Source organism: Benincasa hispida, chromosome 11, assembly GCF_009727055.1.
Source record: "Benincasa hispida cultivar B227 chromosome 11, ASM972705v1, whole genome shotgun sequence".
NCBI classification, from domain to species: domain Eukaryota; kingdom Viridiplantae; phylum Streptophyta; class Magnoliopsida; order Cucurbitales; family Cucurbitaceae; genus Benincasa; species Benincasa hispida.
In genome coordinates, this window is record NC_052359.1 from 89,222 (window position 1) to 110,201 (window position 20,980).

Consider the following 20,980-nt stretch of genomic DNA (forward strand, 5'->3'; position numbering starts at 1 on the left):
AAAAATAAATTAATATTAAATAATTAATTAAATAATTTAATTAATTTAATTGAATATTAAATCCAACAACAATCCCAATCAATGTGAATCATTATTCATAATCTTAATATTTAAATTTTATTTAAATATCTCCTATTTTCTCTCTCTTTATGTTTAATTCACAATTAAACATTAGATTAAATATATCGTATATATTTACCACTTTGCTCAAAAAACCAAATTTAAACACTTTAAATTCGTTCGTCACACTATTCTAAGGTTTAGTCCGATATGAGCTAATGGAGAGACCTCATGGACTTACAAATCATGGGCTCCAACGATCCATGATTAATCGGTTGAACTCTTTAACCTAATTAACTACCATTTGTTAATTATCGGGGGAAAGTTAACCTCGTGGACTTTACTTCACTAAAACCAGTAGTTTTACTCCCCTCGTTATAAAAATATTATGTCCATTTGATATAACTATGATTAGTAAGTTAACCATTCACAAGTTGTTCGTAATAATGGTTAGGTCAAAAGGTATTTTACCCCCGAGATTACATCTTGTTCCTTAAGTCCCCCAAATCCTCTAATGAACAATTGGTTTGTGATCCAATCACTAAACTGAGTCCCTCTCAAGCCAATGAGAGGGTGAGGCCCCTTGTTCAAGATCCTGAATCAGCACTTAAGGGAACAACCTCTCTACTATCCCTAAAAGCGGGTAGAAGTGAATTTCGTCTTGCACCCTATGTCCCCAGCTATCTACCTGATCTTACCCCTAAAATGGGAGGCTTATCGAGCCAATGCTGTTGAGCCAACCCTCACCCATGCACATCTAAAGATAATTCAAAATAAACAAGAGTTCATAGTTAACTCAGAATTAAGATCAAGTTACCTACATCATCACTTTGAAATAATTAGTCTTAAACAGTAAACAACATTATAAAGTAAAAGTGACTTAATTCTTGCTATGATCTCATGCAAACTCATTACATAGGATGCATCCTCATTGTTGGGATTTGTGCCCTAAAGTCTCGTGTCCTGTAGTTTGTAAACAACTTTGTAAGAACGCTTGTGATATATAATATATATGATATTTACTTCACTTATTGACTTTGCACATTTAGATATTTTTTTATTTTACCACAAACCAATAAACCTAATATCCCTGGTTGTCTTTATGTAACTTAAGCATGTATGTAGTGACATATAAGTGGATCATATCTTAAGTGACAACCAAAATGGTCTGTAATATATGGATATAGGAAGGAAACCTTATTCTGGTAACACTACGGATACGACTCGCTTTGTGGAATAGTTACAAGTGTTGCGATTTATCACAGATGGTCTGATCATGATCATTCGTGTAGGGAACATATGAGCGGGGAAGTCCTATCCAAAGAGTTTGTATAAGACCTGACATCGAAGTGTTAACGTATCGTCATATAACTCCGTTCGTGACTGAGACTTCACTTCACTAGGATGACCATATGTAAATGACCTCAATCCTGAGTGAGTTGGGAACTCCTACCGTTGAGGTTGATCTTTTGATTTACATGGGTGCGAGTGGCCAGAGTGTCGACTCAAATCTACCACTTTGGGGATTTGTCTGATTTGAGAGTTGGGAATTCAGCTTCATAAGATAAAGTTCACTTCTTTCCCGAAACAGGGATAAGTAGATAGATTTCTCTCTTAAGGGTTGGTCCTAGGGCTTGAATGATGTGGCGCCACACACCTTCTCATGGCCCGAGAGATTTCACACATAGTAGAACTGTGTTGTCTTGTTCATTAGATGAATCAGTAGTACTTAAAGAGTAAGATATAACTATAGGGGCAAAAAGGTAAATTGGCCAGCTGTACTTAAGAGCATCTGTGAAGGTCATCGTACTGATGATTGGATATATCCAATGGACATAAAGATATATCTATGGTAAGAAGGGTTCAACTATCGATCTTTAGTAGAATGCCTGACATTTAACGGATGGTGGATATTGTGGCTAAATAGTTTATTTAGTATTCGTGTAACATTGGAGCTTCGAGTCATAGGTCCATAAGGTCCCTTAGTAGCTTGGATACAAGTTGAGAGTCAGCTTTTTGAGTCAGTTTGAAATATTCAAATTGACAAGAGGGAGTTCGATATATATGATATAATTGAACTAGTTAATTATATATGATATAATTAATTATATATGATATAATTAACTTTATGTATGAGATACTTTAATTTTGAGGAAATTAGATATAAATATGATTTATATCTAGTGGAGAAAAATTACTATGATTAATATATGATATTAATTCATGGGTTATGAATATGACGTGATGATATTCATTGTCTATTAATTGGACGGTTAAAGGGGTAATAGGACAACGTCTTTTATGTTTTCATAATGGATGAATAAGTTGAAAAATCACTTTGAGACGCTTAAATATCTCACAGTGTATTAAACATGGTATGTGCGGACATTGTATTGAAGAGTGTCATCGCTTAGCAAAACTTATGCCCATACGATAGTGCTTAAACTAATGCTTACCTATACGATAATGCTTGAACGATCGCTTACCTATACAATAGTGCTGAACAATCGCTTAACAATTATACCCGCACACGCTATTTACTAAATGATCGTTTACCTTTTCCTAAGCGATCGTTTAATGCCTGATATTTACTAAATGATCGTATAGACGATCACTTAGTTTTTCCTACATGATCGCTTACCTTTTCCTATACGATCGTATACTTCACCTAAATAATCAAACATTTTGTCTATACGATAGGCGAACTTATCTCCTACTTGCTTGATCGTTGTATACGATCTTCTTTCCTCCCTCCCTCTACCAAAACTCATCCTTTGGATTTTCACTCCAAGAATACTGAGGGCTCTGAGGATGGTGTCATCCCCGTTTTCTTCTATTCGTGTGGAGACCATTCAAGGTAGACGATTGAGTTTTGCTGAGCAATAGCTTACCGTCTCAGCAAAAGCGAGATTTGCTGTGAAGAATAAGTCTTCAACTGGTATAATCGCTCGATCCCTTATTTATTGTTCTTTTGAGCATGTCAATAATTTAGCATTATGAATGTATTTTAGTATGTTTGAATGTATATGTGGAAATTCTGTCACAATGAATTGGAAATATTCATTTCCGCTCGTAGGCACTCTTGAATAAGAATTCTTTCACTCATGTCAATATATGAACGAATCATGATCACTTCTTTTGTAACACTTTACAACAAATTGTAACAACTACAGAGTGGGCTGCTTCCAATAGTGTTACTAGAATAAGGTACCCAACCTTATTCATACACTATAGACCATTTTGACTATTTACTGAACTTAATCCATTCTTATGTCTCCACATAAAGTTCATGTATTCAAATAATAATCATGGATATTTAGTTTATTGGATTTAGACTTTACTAGTGCAATTCACATATTCAACAACAATTTTATTGAATAAACGTCAATAACGTCTTTATTGATAATATAATATGTTTAACATTACAATATGCGAGTTTTAGGACGTACAATTCAACAGATGAAACTCTCTACAACTGGTTTGATGTCACACGCAATCATATTTCCAATAGTCACATCGTCCTGAAGTTACAATTCATTCAAATACTCACTTGCCAATAACAACTTCATTGGTGTAATCAACTTTACTCTTTCTCACCTCGGAGGAAGTCCATGGTTGTAGACATCAAGTTTCTAATTACCCCACCGCCTGGTGGCTATCTTCCCTCGTATACATGTATTCAATAGGTAGCTGTAAGCGTTAATGACCATATTGGGTGATTCTTAATTTTTGCTTTTTGAATGTTTAGATACCATATATTTGTGGTTTTAGAATGTGTAGGTAGAGTATATTTATGGTATTCGAGTTGCTTTTGAAGCAGTATATCTTTCCATTCTCGTTTGTACTTAATTTTGTTATTTTATGACAGTTTTGTCATTTATTAATTAATATTTTCTATTATATAAACTTGTTTTGGTATTTTTATAATTTAAAAATATTTTTACCATTTTTCCAAACGAAACTTAATAATTTGCTATTTCTCTCTTAAGTTCTTTATTATATCATACTAAATTAAGGAAACATAACAAAACAATATAATTTAACTTCATAATATAAACAATACTTATTGTAAAAAAGAAAAAACAGTACGCGTTTTAACTCATTATAAAATGTACTAAGCTTTTTTTTTTATAAAAAAAATCGCTTCTTTTTTTCTGTTGAGAAAAATTGATTTTTGTTTTGTTTTGTTTTATTTTTTTAAAATATCCCATATCAACATTTTAAATCTGGAGTTAAAATAACGTCTCTATATTAATAGTTGAATCATCAACCTTAATAAAACTTTAATTCATAAAATTAGTAAAAAAAAAGACGATCATATATAGAAACACTTTTCTCCCAAAAAAAAAAATAATAAAAATAAAAACAAATATATATATATATATATAGAGAGAGAGAGAGAGAGAGAGAAACACAAAAACAGTTCTAAAAAATTCTGGCTGTGGATTAATTTAGAAAAAAGAAAAAGAAAAATGGTGGTTCATTCGAACACCTCGGAACTCACGAGCTCACAAAAATGGCTTCTCCGTTGTCTTCTTCACGGTGTTCCCTCTTCTTCACTGCAAACCCTAAATTCCCACTCTTCTCTCCTCTTCCCACCATTTCTTTTCCATCATTTCTCTCCTTCAACCTCTCTCATAAACAATCTGGCGCTCTCAGATTCCCCTCCCTTCGCCTGAGTTCTTCTCTCTCCGACGACGCATCTACCACCAACGAAGATGCCGAAGATTCTCGTCCGAAGATCACCGATGAGTGGGGCGAAGAAGCCGAACCCGATCCTGACTCTTCGTTGACGAGATTCCCGGAGTTCGATCCGCCGAAGGAAGATGACGAGTGGGGCGGCGATGTAGGTAATGGTAAAGCTGCTGTAGTTGAGGATAAGAGTGAGGAGTATGTGGATGATAAGCTTTTTGAACTTAAGAGATGTTTGGTTGATACGGTTTACGGGACTGAGTTTGGATTTAGGGCTGGGTTGGAGGAAAGGGCTGAGGTTTTGGAGATTGTGAACCAGTTGGAGGCGGCGAATCCAACTCCGGCGCCGGTTGAGGCCTCTGGACTTCTAGATGGTAACTGGATTCTACTGTAAGTTCATTACGGAATTTTAATCTCGTTCTTCATCTATAATCTGATTCCTGATTAGCGGATAGTATGCATGTTCGAAGAGAATTCTGTATGTTCTTTAGCTAAAGCTTCAGGTGCGAATATTGCGATTGAAAGAGAGCTCATTTCCTGTTTAAGGGAGTTCATAAACCGTTGAACGACAATGTTGAATGTTGCTTCTGAATGCCATGTTTGATTTGTGATGGATTAGGTATACTGCATTTTCCGAGCTGCTGCCACTTTTAGCATTAGGATCATTGCCATTGGTGAAAGTGGAGAAGATTACTCAAAAAATTGACTCAAATACGCTAACCATTGTGAACTCCACCACTTTGTCCAGTCCATTTACCACATTTTCTTTCAGTGCATCTGCCGCTTTTGAAGTTCGGACTCCTTCAAGGATACAGGTGTTTTTATTTGCACAATTTTTTTTGTCGTCTTTCTTTAGAATTATATGTTCTGTGTTTTTCACGTTTGACAACTATATTATCCGTCCTTGTTTGCAAAGGCATATTTCTTACCTTTTGTTTCTCCCATTTTTGAAATAAAAAGAAATCATAGGTGTTTCATCTATATTGTCCTCTAATTTTTAAGATAAATGTGTTAGGGGCATTTGCGGGCTGGGTTGGTTATTGTAGTCCATGAGCTACAATAATTCGTGTCTGGGACAAACTATTTTAGTCTGGGTAGTTAACGGTAAACATGTGACAACGAGGTAAAAAAAAGACGGGTAGAAAATAGTAAACATTTGACAAAGAGGGATTTCGAATAGTACTAATGTAGTCAATCATGGGTTATAAATAGTTGTAAACACCACTATTATATTTGAAGCCCCAAACATGGAGTGGGCTACAACTTCAAGTTGGGGGCCCAAACAACCCCTTAGATTGTTGATATGATATCAAATTTTCTTTCACTCATCATCTTAAGCTTTTGGGTCAATTGGTGATTTAACAAAATCTTATAATTTGTGTCCTCTAGACAAAGAATATAACAAATACATTAAAACATGAAACAAGAACCCTATTGTATTACGTTCAAAACTTGTAGACATTTTACAGACTGTCCAGGCTAGATTACAAGCACCTCAACTAATCTTACAGGACAACCTATTTGACTCTACAACATGGGTGTCGAGCAAACTCATAGGATATTAAATCCTAGGTACGTGGCCACTTTAGATTGAACCAATTTCTTCTTAGCCTTGTATTAAACTTAAAACCATGACTCTTATTGACCACTAGGCCAATCCATGATGGTTATTTCATAGAGTAAAGAACAAGAAATGGAAAAGCCTATTTCCAAAAAAATTAAAGAAATAAGAATATTGTCAGCTAGGTGAGTGGTGATTAAATTGTTAGTTTTTGTGGCTGCATCTTCTCAACTTCGATCTATCTTTCTGTAACAATCTAGTCATTGGGATAATAAAAAAAAGAATATCATTAAGCTACCAAGAGCAGCCCTGTTGACCAAGGCCTGAAGTCTTTGAGTTACTCAAAAAGTCGTTATGTTTGAATGTTCAAATGTTTTAGTGAGCTTAATAAGGAAAACCCTTGGTGTTTCTAGAGTCTTGGCTTTAGGGTGGATGTGGATTGATAGAAACAACAACAATTTAAATTCAATGCTGCAAATTCCGTTTTGCCAGGGTTAAACGTTTTAGAACTTTATGCAATAAGCATATGCTTGCCAAGTCTAACGTGGAACTTGGACACAGCATTTTGATTTCATGTAAATTCTCTGTTTGATTATGATTAATCGATGAGCCATAGTTCCTGTAACAAAATGACATTTAATTGAGTGTGTTGAAGTATGTTCCACAATCTGAATGCTAAAATTCCTGCTGTACAAGGAGGTTCTAAATCTGACTAGTCTTCTTCAAATTATGTTCAGGTTCAATTCAAAGAAGGTATTCTGCAACCTCCTGAGATAAAGTCAAGGCTTGATCTTCCAGAAAATATAGACATATTTGGACAGAAAGTTAATTTATCTCCTGTCCAACAAACTCTTGATCCAATACAGCAAACAATAGCAAGTCTATTCCAGGTCATTTCCGGTCAGCCTCCCCTCAAGATACCGATTCCAGGCGATCGTAACAGGTCTTGGCTACTTATTACATACCTCGATAAAGATCTTCGAATCTCAAGGGGTGATGGTGGTCTTTTTGTTCTTGTTAAAGAAGGGAGTGCTCTATTAGATCAGTGAAAATCAGGTACTTTCTGTAGTCGAGTCTGGCATGTAATTGCTTAATTTTTGAATATCACGTCATGAAATACTACTTTCTAAATGAGCATGATACATAAGATATATTGACCATGCACCATGCATCTACCATAGTAGTCTTGTACCTTCTAATTTGTGAAGGGGGATAAAAAAGGAGAAGCATAAATCGAAAATTCTGAATAAATGTGCGAGCATGATCTATACCTGCATTTGTCTATCTGAATCTTTAGAAATGTCGAACTTTGTTCCTGCAATTTGAATCAGTTGTAACTATGTGATACAAAGACTGTCTATATTAGATAGAAAACCGACTCGATATTCCGATTACTTGAAAGAAAAGGAATACACAGCTTTGTTCGACATTCGAGAGTTTCAACTCTCTCCCAAAATGCTAAACAGTCTCCCACTTGGCTACTTGTCGTCCTCTTTCACTCCCAACCCTGAATTACAAAATAGTGTGCCCTCACTACTGCAAGCAACTTCACATCAGAGGACGTCGATAGTTCATTTACATTTCTTCCCTCATGAAGAAGTCCTATTTACATGAAAATATATGATTCTTACCCTATTATTTAGGGCTGTCCTTTTCTACCCTACATTTCCATGTCGTGTCTAAGTAATTCTCTAGTTTAATCCTTATGAGTTGACCTAAAGATCCGATACAAGGGCTATAGGTACGATAAAGAGTTGAGAGAGAACGAGTTCAAGACTTAAGTCTTAGGATTTAATCTTTTATGAGTTTCTTTGACAATTAAGTGTAGGAAGAAACGATTTACCTCAAGAGAATGAATAATGTGGGCGCTAGCTGATCACGACACTCTCATATACAAAAAAAAAAAAAAAAAAAGAAACTCTCCTAGAGCTCAATTGTTTAGGGTCTGTTTGATAGAGAATTTGAAAACAAGGGATTAAATGAAAACAGAGTTTTATTTCATATTTTAAGATGTGCTTGGTAGCAAAATTCAGAAATTTGATTCTAATTTAAACCGTTGCAAACTAGTTGTAGTTACACTAAATATTAGTTGACAATAAATTATTAATAATTTATTTATGAACATGTTTTATGTTGAAATAATTGTATAATTATTGTTTTGTAATATTATATAATTTATAGAAATTTTTTTTTTTGGTCCCTATGGTTTGGAATAAGTTAAAATCTAGGTCTTATTATCGGAATTTACCACTGATAAAAGTTTCATAGTAAATAATTCCTATGGCAGGGACTATTTGAGAAAATTCTAACAAACTATAGGGATTATAAATGAAATTAACTTTTAAATTTTAACTTTATTTAAATCATACACCAAACTTAGAGTTTAACCTAATTTAATAGTACATATTTTTTTTATTATTATTTTTTTAAAAAAATTGAATTGGGTTCATAATATGACACTATTTCTAAATGTTTTTATTCTTATTTAATATAATTCTACATTTTGAATTTTAAGATTAAAATCTTGGATACAAAGAAAACATAAAATTGTTGTTTTTAAAATTTGCAAATTATAAAATTCGAAAACTATTTTTAAAAACAGAATTCGGATTGTCTGCCAAACATGTATTCGTTGAACTTAGTAAATATGAAAACATAAAATAGAATTTAGATTGTGAACCAAACAAACCTTTAAACTTTATCCCCTCCCTTGGAAAGGAGGGGGAGCAGTACCATAGTTGTGGTAATTTGAAGGGTAATTTGATCCCTATATAACTTATGTCCAAGTCCAACTAAGTGATGATCAACTCTGCAAATTTTCTTATCATTTGATTTAATGGACATCTAGTTATATCTCTAATTCAGTGGAGTTGTATCAATTAAAATTTTAAACTAATAATTGTATCGCTTTAAACTCGAAATTTTTATAAGTGAACCAATTTAGATTATTTATTAGTTATTTAGCTATGTGCACTTGGTTTTGTTTGAACTAAGCTCAAATCATCCAAATTTATTGAAGAATTGATACTATCTATTAAATTTTATACATGTGTGTAACTTATGCATTGACGGTCTTGAAACGAAATTGCCAAAATGAACTTAATACAATTATATTGACATGACTTCATCTCTAGAGGTCGGAGATTCAATCTTCCACTTCACAATTGTTTTACTAAAAAACCAATTTTAAAATGAAATTCTAATAATTGATCTAAATTGATTCACTTAGAAAAGTTGGTTATTTATTTTAAAGAAAAATTTTAGGATTTAAGTTTGATACAATTTTAGGATTTTAATTAATATAACTCTTGAAGTTTCGAGTATAAATATATAAAATTAATAGCCTTCTTAACCTGCAATGCAAGGAACTTATAAAAAATGAATTTTGAAGTGTTCGTGTTTATATTTTAATTGCCAAATCAGATTTTCAAACAAATTGAAATTAGTTATAGTAATATCATATTACATATGTTAAATTGGAGATTTAAATATACTTAATATAAAATTTGAATAAGCAAATACAATAAAATAGAGGGGTTGGAAACAACTAACAATAGTACATTAAATGTACACGTACATTATCGATTCGTAAAAAAAAAAAATACTAAAAAAAAAAAAAGAGAGAACAATGGAAAATTATTTGATGTCGAACGGTTTCCAGGACTTGAAAACGAAAAGAATACAAATCGATTTCAAATGTTCAAGAAATAATTGAATTAGTTTCAAAAAAAAAAAAAAATCAAATCAAATTGACGAAGTTCCAATTAAAATAATGTCATCAAATCAAATTGACTAAGTCCCAAATTAATATACTATTATTAAAATACACTTTTGATCTCTTTTCACGGTTTCATCACAGAAATAATTTAGGCATAACATTTTTCGTTTTTTTTGTTTTTAGTTTTTAAAAATTAAGTCTATAAACATTATTCTCACCTCTAAATTTCTTTCTTTGTTATCTAATTTTTATGGGTAGTTTGAAAAACAACTCAAACTTTGAAAATTAAAAAAGATAGTTTTTAAAATGTTATTATTATTATTATTATTTTATATTTGGATAAGAATTCAATAATTATACTTAACAAAAATGTAAATGATTGTAAGAGATGAAGGGAGAATAGACTTAAATTTAAAAAAACAAAAATAAAATATAAAATAGTTACTGAATAAAACCTTAGTTTTCTAAATTTTAGTTGATAAAGATTGTATATTTAAATTTGTAACAAAATTATATTTTCATTGGGAAAATAATTGTACAAATGGTATATATATAAAATTGAAAGTAGTAGTATAGAAACAAAAATATATGGAAAATTTTGTGTTTGATTACATCTCCAAATAACAAAATTCAGCAGAAAAAAAATATAAAATTTTTTCAAATACAAAAAAGGAACCAATGATATGAGAGAAAGATGAAGTGGCAAGAGGTGATTGGTTGTTTCAATCAGGGTGTAACGAGTTTAGATAAATACACCCGCAGAGGATCTGTAGAAAATTAATTCAAAAAGTAGTTGACGATATGACTCTAACGGAATACACGTCGGCATTTAAAAAAGACGTGCGACTTTGTCACGAAATTCCCGCCTTTTCTATCGGATTTTCCCTACGGAATAATTTTCTGGGAAAATTTTTGAAGGAAAACCAATAGAATTAAAATTAATTATTGTTTTTAAAAAAATTTTAAAATTAATTTTTATAAAAAAAGGAGATTAGATTAGGATAATAGTAGGTTTTTCGAAGAATTTTGGCTTTCGTTTCGATGCAATTTTTAATTTCTTCGAAACCAATCGGAAAGTTTTAATTCGTTACAAAACTTCTCTGTTTATCGATCCTTCTTGTTCTTCTGAAAAATTCTTTAAGGATCCGATTTTTCGGTGAGCTAGAATATTCACGGGCGATTCGGTCGATCCACCGAACGAGGAGGAAGAACGACGACATTGTTGCACGTTTCGGATCGTTCGATCTCGATCTCGATCTCAAAAAGCCGTTCTGAAAATTCTCAGTTGGTTTCGATCGATTCGTTTTTGTTTTGGGAAATCCTGATTGGAATTTTCCAGGTATTGATGTTTTATTGTTGTTTGTGGAGTGGATTGGATGAATCCAAAGGGGGAAAAATCCTGAAAACCTAAGGATTCGATTTCCTATTCTACTGAAGAAGAAGAAGAAGAAGAAGAAGAAGAAGAAGAAGAACTGGAGGTAAATTGGTAATTGAATGCGGATTTTCCTTTTTTTGGTTTTGGTTGAGATTTGGAATTGGAGATAGATTATTGTTTGGGGATCTTGTTATAGGTTTTACAGAAATTTTGAAGCAATTAGGGCTCTGTTTATTAACATGAGCGACAAGCAACCGATTAAGTTAGACGACGAACAAATTGCGGAGTTGAGGGAAATCTTCCGGTCGTTCGATCGGAACAACGACGGGAGTTTGACTCAACTTGAACTCGGATCGCTATTACGATCACTTGGTTTGAAGCCGAGTCCAGATCAGCTTGAGAATTTGATAATGAAGGCGGATACGAACAGCAATGGATTAGTGGAATTCTCAGAGTTCGTAGCTCTGGTGGAGCCAGAGCTGGTATCGGCGAAATGCCCTTACACAGAGGAGCAATTAAAGCAGTTGTTTAGGATGTTTGATAGAGATGGGAATGGGTTTATCACTGCGGCTGAGTTGGCTCACTCGATGGCCAAACTCGGCCACGCTCTTACGGCAGAGGAGCTCACCGGAATGATCAGGGAAGCCGATACCGATGGCGATGGCAGAATCAATTTTCAAGAGTTTTCTCAGGCAATTACTTCTGCTGCATTTGATAATTCCTGGGCATGATGGTTTTTCTGGTAACTCTCTCTTTCTCTCATTGGAAAAATTGCTGCAGTTTTCTTTCAATTGAGAGTGTTAGGACTTTGATTCACATGTTGGGTTTGTTTAGAATATTGAGATTATAAAGTCTGTGCATACCTTTGCTTTATGTGTACTATATCTATGTACTTGTGTTAATGTTAGAAAGTTATACACAACTTAGATTATACTAATCTAGATTTTTGAAGCCATATCTATAAAGTTATCCATTATATCTTGTCAACCATGAACTCTTACATTAATTATAGACTACATAAACTTGATAATCAAAATAGAAAATACAGGGCATATAAACTCAAATATGTGAACTTGTAAAATACAGGGCTACAGAGTCTCTTTATTGAGACTTTTTCTTATTTAGGGGTTGTTTGGAGGTACCGAGTGAGTTCTAAATCTGGAATTACTAAAGTTAGGAAGTATGTATGTGAAATGTAGAGTTGTTTAATTTGGAGTTAGTAAACATTAGATGGGAGGAGAGAGAAAAATATGAAGTTTTTCCATAAATGTAGAAACTTCAAAAGTATCATTATTGAAGTGGATTATTTCACACCCGCATATGAAGCCAGTGGGCCAAGTGGGCCAAACACCCGCAGTGTATTTGGCATTTGGCTTAGGAGTATTTCTTTTTTATCATTGTAAAAGGTTTTTGTTTTGTCCATGTATGATTTTTAGAAATTCTTTATGGGCTTTTCTTTTTTGAAAAAAAAGTAGGGATAAACTTGTTACTCAGTTTTTCTACCGTTAAATCACGGAAAATTACATTGTATGACAAATATATTTTAAGAAACCAAAACTGTGACCTAAACTTTTTTGTAATAATCATATAACAATCACATAATAATCATATAACAATCACATAAAAATCAGATAACAATTATATAGAAATCAGATAATAATCAAATTTTTAGGCGAAAGTCATTTGCCATGTTCGCAAAAAAGTAAAACCTAGGGACATGCGTCGAATTTTCAATTTATTTATTTCCCCTAAATCACCTTATTTGCACAATAAAGGGGTACAACCTCGAGGAAGATCGTAGGGTTTCCAATTCTCCCTTTTCTCCTATCAATCCATATACAAAAGCATGCCCCTGATAAGTACTACACATTTACTTGAATTCTCTTCTCTCAGCTTCTAAATTATACTATTTACATCTCACTATCCACTTGTACAATCACAAATATCTATGTTTTTTTGTTCTTTTTATAAAACCTTACGTCAATTGTGGAGTAAAAGGTTTAAATCTATGATTTGTTAAAGAAAGTAGTTCTGCCTTATCTGCCATGCTATGCTATCCCTCGTTTTAACAACCTCTTTCGTCGTTTACGATGTTGACTACTTATAAAATGGTTTATATTATTAATGCAGGTTGGATCGTGCATCCATTTTAGTCAAGTGATCATTGTGAAAAATGTTAGCATTATTGTTATATAAACTTCTAGCAACCATTTGAACATGAAAAACTAAGGTGTGTGCATGGACGCTCGATCTAGCCTGCATTAATAATATAAACCTTTTTAGCATTATTGTTATATAAACTTCTGACAACCATTTGAACATGAAAAACTAAGATGTGTGCATGGATGCGCGATCCAACTGTGTTAAAAATATAAACATTTTTAGTATTATTGTTATATAAACTTTTGGCAACCATTTGAACATGAAAAATTAAGGTGTGTGCTTATAAATCCTTTTGCAGTGACCAAAAACAAACAGCAAATGGGCTATATTTGGAGGGCACATTACGGTACCAACACGGAGATCTTATCAAGAAATTGAAAATGGTATTTATGGGTTAAGTTTGAATGTTTATTTAGTCTGAATCTACCTATTTCTCTGCTTGAAAAGGACACGAGTTTAAGTTGTTCGGTTTCAAATTTTGGTTGTTTATAAAAGTTGGAGTTCAAACCAAACCAAACCAAACACTGCAGGGAATTTTGTGAAGGATTTTAGTTCCAATTCCAGTTTTCAATATGGAATGGTGGGTAGTTTGATGCTTTCATGTGTTAGTTTGTTTTTTTCCTTTGGAGATCTTGTTTAATTTCATTTTTCAATTCCCAACAAAAGTTTTGATCTTCAACCATTTCGAAATCTCTATTGTTTGATGATTGAGCTACAAATTGGTGAATGCTTTCTCAAGACTATAAGGTGACAACTCTCTTGTTTATATAGAGACGAGATGCATAGAAGATGTTTAGGTATAAGATGTGCATAATTGAATAAGATTGTATACATTGGAAATAGAGGGGAAAAAGTGTACATGATTGAGCACAAAAGAAGTTTTTATTGATAAATAAGTTGAATATTCAATTTAGTTTTAAGAGAGGAGATGAATGTTGAATGAAGGAGCAATGAATTTAATGGTAATTTTAAGCCTAAGAATCGACTTTCTAAGGACTTAAAAACAATTGTAAATCATTATCAAAATGAGAAGATTGTTATACTTTTTGGAGCCAAAAAGGTTATTCAGCCAATCAAAAAGGCAACCTACATTTTTGGACTGTAAATCTCATTAGATGTTTTCTTATCTTAATAAAAAGTTTCATTTTTTTTTCAGAAAAAATAATGGAAATATGATTATAGAGAGATTGAAGTTTTTAAATAAATTCGTTACAAAACATATGTTAATTTCACAAATGGAAGGTCACAATTTAGAAAGGAAATTCAAATGAAAAACATGACTTTTGCTATACACTTCATGACATATTAGAACAAGCAAATATTATACATGAAATAATTTTAAGTCGGAAAAATATAAGTTTAAGTCATTCAAATAGAGAGATTCAAAATGCAACATGGAAAAAAAAAAGGTCCATTCCACGAGGCATTGTCGAACATTTTAAGAAAAACAGAAACCAGTAATTGATAAAGAAAACAGAGGTATTCTTGAATATATATGCATTTTAAAATTGATAATACAAACCCTATACCAATTGGAGTATTAAAACCCTGTGATTATACATAAATCTATAAATTGGAAACACATCGAGTTTTTATGCTATCGATAAGAAGAAACTTGGTGAAGAGAAAAAAAAAAAAACTGTTAAAAAAGAATACTTTAAAAAATTTCTAAACCACATTATATTTTTTACTCTACTAGTTTTGCTAAGAAGATGACCAACAACCATTTGACACACTAGACCATCTTAGTTTATCTGAATGAATATAAGACATATATTATCATCACAAAATTTGATGGGTTGAAGGCAGTAAAGAAAAAGGGGGGAAAAAACTGCCAAAGAATTGTCCTCATGCCTTTTTCTTTTTGGATTTGAGCATCACCATTCCTACAAATATGCCTAAGAAGCACAGAAGTACCACACCAGCAAATATAGGTATCAGGATTGCATATTCCTGTGGCAAGAAATAGTTGTGGATGAAGTGATCACTATCTACAAATGGCTGCCATTAAAACAAAAACAAAATACACTTCGTTAATGTTAAATCACCGATTAACCCAAAAGTTTAAGTTGATGAGTATCAGTAATTTAATTATATCTATACTTAAACACTCTTCCTTTCCCTTGTGGACTTGAAGTTTTGTAGAATACTCCACAAGTAGAAATCAATATCAATTGAAGAGAAAATTACATTTCAAGGGTTCGAACACAAGACCTCATGAATTTGAACATAATTAAAATTTATATTTACAAAAGTTCAGGATTTAAATTGATATAACTCCTAAAGTCTAGAGTGATATTTTCCCTAACTTTATATCAATACTTTTTCTTTAACGGTTGACAACAATCAATCATGAATATGATCAGCTTAAAAAACAAAAAAGGAAAAAAAAAATCATGAATATGACCAAGCTCACTAAATATAAGCACATTTTGGTATATCCTCTATCAAGATGAAGATGAACTTACCAGGATGATGACCCAGAAAGTATAGTAAGTGAATATAGACAAGCTGGTTAGCGATAACAAAAATCCAACCGTCTTGTCTGCTAACTCCATTTTGAGGCTATTATTTCCTGTGAAAAACATACAAGACCCCTTGGTATCAAGTATTTTAACCATAAGCACTTCACTACCGAGTACTCAATAACAAATCATTTTGATATTTAGTTCTACACTCTTAAAAACATTTTTATGTCTCTTATCTTTGGGAGGTTTTCTATCTCATTCATGAGATAGAAGGTATTTCACTCTGACTTTGCAAGCTAAATCCTCCAATAGGTGTGAATGATTGTGTTTGTGGATATTGTTCTTTTGGCATTGACACTATTATATAATAATCATCACACAAACGACGAAATTCTTCTTCAACCTTATTCGTCCATTTTTTTTTGCACTTTCTTCCTCCAAAAATTCATTAAAGCAATAACTCAAATAAGTCAACTTGTATCTAAGGTTAAGAACTACAGCAACATATAACAATAAATTGGTCCTCTCACTTGTAGTTATACCCCAATACTTGATGAATTTTGCCTGCATGCTTAATGTCATCTAACTCAATAATGCATTCTCATCCAAGAGTATTCATGAATTATTTCTTGGATCAAACATAGTTCATGAAAAAATATGTTTGAAGAAACATGGATGCTGAAAACTTTATCGTTACCTCTGAGAAAGTCTTTAGGAACTCTACAAACTCTTTTGCGTTATCCCAATCTCCAATAGTAGGCATATCATCCTTTAGCAAATAACTTCATGCTTCTCTAATCTTTCAAATGTCTTTTGACACTTAATTGCTCTGTCCAACATAGTGAAAGTTGAATTCCATCATGTTGGAACATCCATTGTAAGACAATTTTTTGTTGACATCTTATCTTCTTTGGCAAAATCTTTAAATATTTGCAATCTTGTAGGTGATGACCTAACATACTTCACAGCATTTCTAATTTGAATGATAGACGTGCAAATCTTTTAAAGCATCACCAACTATTAAATTAAGGATATGAGCACAACATCTAACATGAATAAATTCACCATCTAACACCAATCCATTTTTGCCTCTATACATTTTAACTACATATGCAATAGCTCTATCATTTGAACTTGCATTATCGACGTTATGGTAAAAAGCCTATCAATACCCCAACTTTCTAAGCATTTTTCAATTGCACTACCTACCGTATCTCCTCTATGATTAGGTATTTGACAAAAGTTAAGAATCCTTTGGTGCAAATTCCAATCATTGTCGATAAAATGAGCCGTTATAACCATATAATTAATATTCTGCACAAAAGTCCTTGTATAAGTTGTTAAACAAACTCTTTGACCACTTTGTACATTTGAAAACAATCCTTTGCAACAGTTACTCTTGATGGAATTACAAACTTCGAATTTAATACCTGAAAAAATTTACGAAATCCTTCACTTTCTACAAACTTAAATGATAATTCATCTAATATGACCATACAAGCAAGCATTGTTCTACAATTTTCTTGAGTGAAGGATGTAGCCATCAAATTACTTTCAGAATCTCCCTCTCATTCAACATAATATTCTGACTTTTTTGTATACTTCTTACATTTCTCTGTCTTTTTAGATCCGTTGTACCATTTCTCTTAGAATCACAGGCATACGTAACCCCATGGTACTTACAACCAACCCTAGGATATTCAGGATCACATCCTTCTACTTTAATAAAATGTTAACATGCTGATGAAGCTGGTTTAATAGGTTTTGTTTTTCTAACAATCTTACTGGACTAGAACGACTTTGATTTGAAGTCTCATTTGCAAATGATGAAGTCATCCTATGAAAAATAAAATTTAAATTAAACACACTAGTAAGTTTAATAATCTTTAGTTGTTAGCATCAACTATAAATGGGCTAACATCAATCAACAGCGAACAAAGCTTTTGCTTTAATTTTTGAATGACTGGCTGAGCCACTCTCCACCATGTTCTTCTCTACTTTAATTTTTGAAACCAAACATTTATGACTTTGAAGCATCAAAGTAATTAGACAAACTCATATATATCTTTCAGTTGAATGACTACAGAGGAAAAACACGAGACTGAAAAGAACAGCAAATATTAATGTTTCTTAAAAAAATGATCATAGTACAATATAATTAATTGCTTTTATGAAATACCTGCAATGTTGGATTTATCTCTAATCCTTCTGAAAGCACTAGATTCCTTTGTCTCTAATTTTGCTTTTAAGTTCTGTCTGCCACTCACAAATAATGCTACAATCTTATACTTAAAAAGAGCACATTGTGCTTAAGTTTCTGATATGTGCACATTGTGCAGTGTACTCAATGTTTGGTGATGACTGAATAGTTCATCTACCAATTAATAATCTAAAAGGGTTAATTTTAATTTTTGAGTTCATCCAAAAAGGTTATATATTGGGGTATTATTATTATACGAAGTGCATTGCCACTGGGAAAAGAGCAGAACTTTTATTTAGGGTTGCTTAGAGTTCATCCAAAAAGATTATTTATTGGGGGGTAAAACCATTTTCTTCTTTGTCCCCAACTTCCACCAATTATATATTTTTTTAAAAAGAAAAGTCAACAATAAAACCCTTCAACTCCTTCTTCTTTACTTTCAACTACTACCAATTCTCAACAAAAACTACCACTACCATCCAATCTATCTTTCATCTTCAAGCAGAAACCTACCATCCAATCTACCATCACAGACAGAGTAATCTTTCTAAGTCCTAAAAAGTTAAAAACAAATTCAATTAGTTCACCAAATCCTAGATCCCATAAACAGAAACTTGAGTGAATCCAACAATTTCCACTAAAACCCAAATCAAATATGAAAACATAGGAACAAAATGAAGGAAAAAACTTAGGGAATAAAAAAAACCCAGAAAACCCAAATCAATTTGGTATCTAAAAACCCAGAAAACCCAGAAAACCCACAAAAATCCAACAATTTCTTCTTTTTCTATTGGGAATAAAAAAAACCCAGAAAACCCAGATAAATCTAGAAAAAAAATTCAAATAAAAAAATAAACAAAAACCCATAATAAATTTCAGATCGAGCAAACCTTATCGACGCTGACGGACGGACAAAGAGAGAGGGGAGCGGCGGACGGAGAGAACTTGATGAGGACGAAGAGACAGCAAACCTTATCGACGTTGACGGCGAAGCTGAACTTGACGTGTAACAGAGGTGAGAACTTGATCTGTAACGTTGACGACAGAGGAGATGAAGATGGGAGACTGAAATCGAAAACTTACTAACCCTACTTAAGCGGGTCGGGCTAACCGGAGAACCGACCCAAACCGCAATCTAAATTTAAAAAGGAAAATTCAACGAGACATTGTCGAGCGTTTTAACATAAAAACAGAAACAGAAAATTGGTAAAGAAATTAGAAACGTTCTGGAAAATATATATGCTACTGCCAAAGAGATATCCTCAAGCCTTCTTCTTTTTGGATTTGAGCATCACCATTCCTACAAATATGCCTAAGAAGCACAGAAGTACCACACCAGCAAATATAGGTATCAGGATTGCATATTCCTGTGGCAAGAAATAGTTGCGGATGAAGGGATCACTATCTACAAATGGCTGCCATTAAAACAAAAACAAAAAAATACACTTCGTTAATGTTAAATCATTGACCCGAAAATTTAAGTGGATGAGTATTAGTAATTTAATTATATCTATACTTAAACACTCTTCCTTTTCATTATGGACTTGAAATTTTGTAGATTGAGGAGAAAATTACATTTCAAGGATTCGAACACAAGACCTCATGAATATGAACATAATTAAAATTTACATTTACAAAAAAGTTCAGGATTTAAATTGATACAATTCCTTAAGTTTAAAATGATATTTTTCAATACTTTTTCTTTAGTGGTTGATAACATTGTTCAACTTCTTTGTTTTCCACCTTTTATTTTCACTTGGGAGAATGGGAATGCACATGTAAATGACATCCAGACATCAATAAATAGCTAGAAATTCCTACTAGACCTTGGCCGTATTACCCATGTGTATTTCTTGCATTTTTCTCAGTAAAAGTGGTTTTTTCAATTTAAAAAAAAAAATCTTTGTTATATGAACTAAGGGGATGTTTGGAGCGCTGAGGGGGTTATAATAGTCAGTGTTTATTATAGTCTGTAGGTCATAATAGTCTGTGTTTGGGGTGCAGATTATTTTAATTTGTGTTACAGTAGTATGTGCTTGAAGTGTAGGTTATTATAGTCTGTGTTTGATGTGCAGGTTATTATAGTCTGTGGTCAGGCGTAGTCTAGAAGAAGAAGCTCGCAATACTCCAATTTCATATCCGCTGGAACAAACAAAAAACTCTCTGTATTATGCACATTGGAAATATGAGATTCATAAGCTTCACCTTTTGTCGGGTTTGCAGTTCTGGAATATCGTTAAGTTCATTCACAACCTTGACACGTAGCTCAATCTTTGTTGCATGCTGCTTTTTCGGCCATTCAACAATGGACTTCAGTTGGTCATTTGCAAAGTCCATTGCATTCTTAAAAACCTCAACCAACTCATATTGATATCCATAACGCTTTCTCTTACTACCCCTTGATGAGTTGCCTCTTTTGGAACCAAAACCAGTCGGGATTCCATCAAACTCATCCTGTGACAGGTCATGTTCCCGTGAATCGCCAGTAGGAGCACCTTCATGTATACGCCCTAGCACATTTGAGGCCATGTCACCAGGTGTCTCTGCCCCTTCTTCAGTTGTTAGGTCCTTGCCGAAGACGTAGGCTAATGAAGGAAATCGAATCCGAGATTTCCATGAGCAGTGGAAAATAGATCATTCTAAATTACAATCATGAATGAACATTACAAATTACAATCGTAAACAAAACATACAGTTATGCAATCCATACAGAAATTACAACATGAAACAACAACTGAACAAG

The 20,980-nt window shown here is 32.9% G+C and overlaps 3 protein-coding genes across 7 annotated transcripts; 2 read left to right on the forward strand and 1 right to left on the reverse strand.

Moving 5' to 3' along the window:
* The first annotated feature begins 4,486 nt into the window (after positions 1–4,486).
* Positions 4,487–7,583, forward strand: LOC120092017 (plastoglobulin-1, chloroplastic). Its single transcript, XM_039050207.1, has 3 exons — positions 4,487–5,142; positions 5,372–5,567; positions 7,051–7,583. Exons 1-3 carry the CDS (start codon positions 4,577–4,579, stop codon positions 7,360–7,362), a joined length of 1,074 nt encoding a protein of 357 aa, XP_038906135.1. The 5' UTR covers positions 4,487–4,576; the 3' UTR covers positions 7,363–7,583.
* A 3,148-nt stretch (positions 7,584–10,731) lies between these two features.
* Positions 10,732–14,170, forward strand: LOC120091554 (probable calcium-binding protein CML18). Its single transcript, XM_039049644.1, has 3 exons — positions 10,732–11,509; positions 11,603–12,148; positions 13,868–14,170. Exon 2 carries the CDS (start codon positions 11,646–11,648, stop codon positions 12,135–12,137), a length of 492 nt encoding a protein of 163 aa, XP_038905572.1. The 5' UTR covers positions 10,732–11,509; positions 11,603–11,645; the 3' UTR covers positions 12,138–12,148; positions 13,868–14,170.
* A 907-nt stretch (positions 14,171–15,077) lies between these two features.
* Positions 15,078–19,490, reverse strand: LOC120090979 (dolichol-phosphate mannose synthase subunit 2). Of its 5 annotated transcripts, none has more exons than XM_039048723.1 (4): positions 19,128–19,490; positions 16,735–16,866; positions 16,038–16,144; positions 15,078–15,570 (listed from the first exon to the last, which is right to left on the reverse strand). In XM_039048723.1, exons 3-4 carry the CDS (start codon positions 16,125–16,127, stop codon positions 15,418–15,420), a joined length of 243 nt encoding a protein of 80 aa, XP_038904651.1. In that variant the 5' UTR covers positions 16,128–16,144; positions 16,735–16,866; positions 19,128–19,490; the 3' UTR covers positions 15,078–15,417. The 5 variants fall into 5 exon arrangements, with proteins under 5 accessions (XP_038904651.1, XP_038904652.1, XP_038904650.1 ...); XM_039048724.1 differs by having other exon boundaries at positions 16,735–17,874; XM_039048722.1 differs by having other exon boundaries at positions 18,217–19,490.
* Between the last annotated feature and the right edge of the window lie 1,490 nt (positions 19,491–20,980).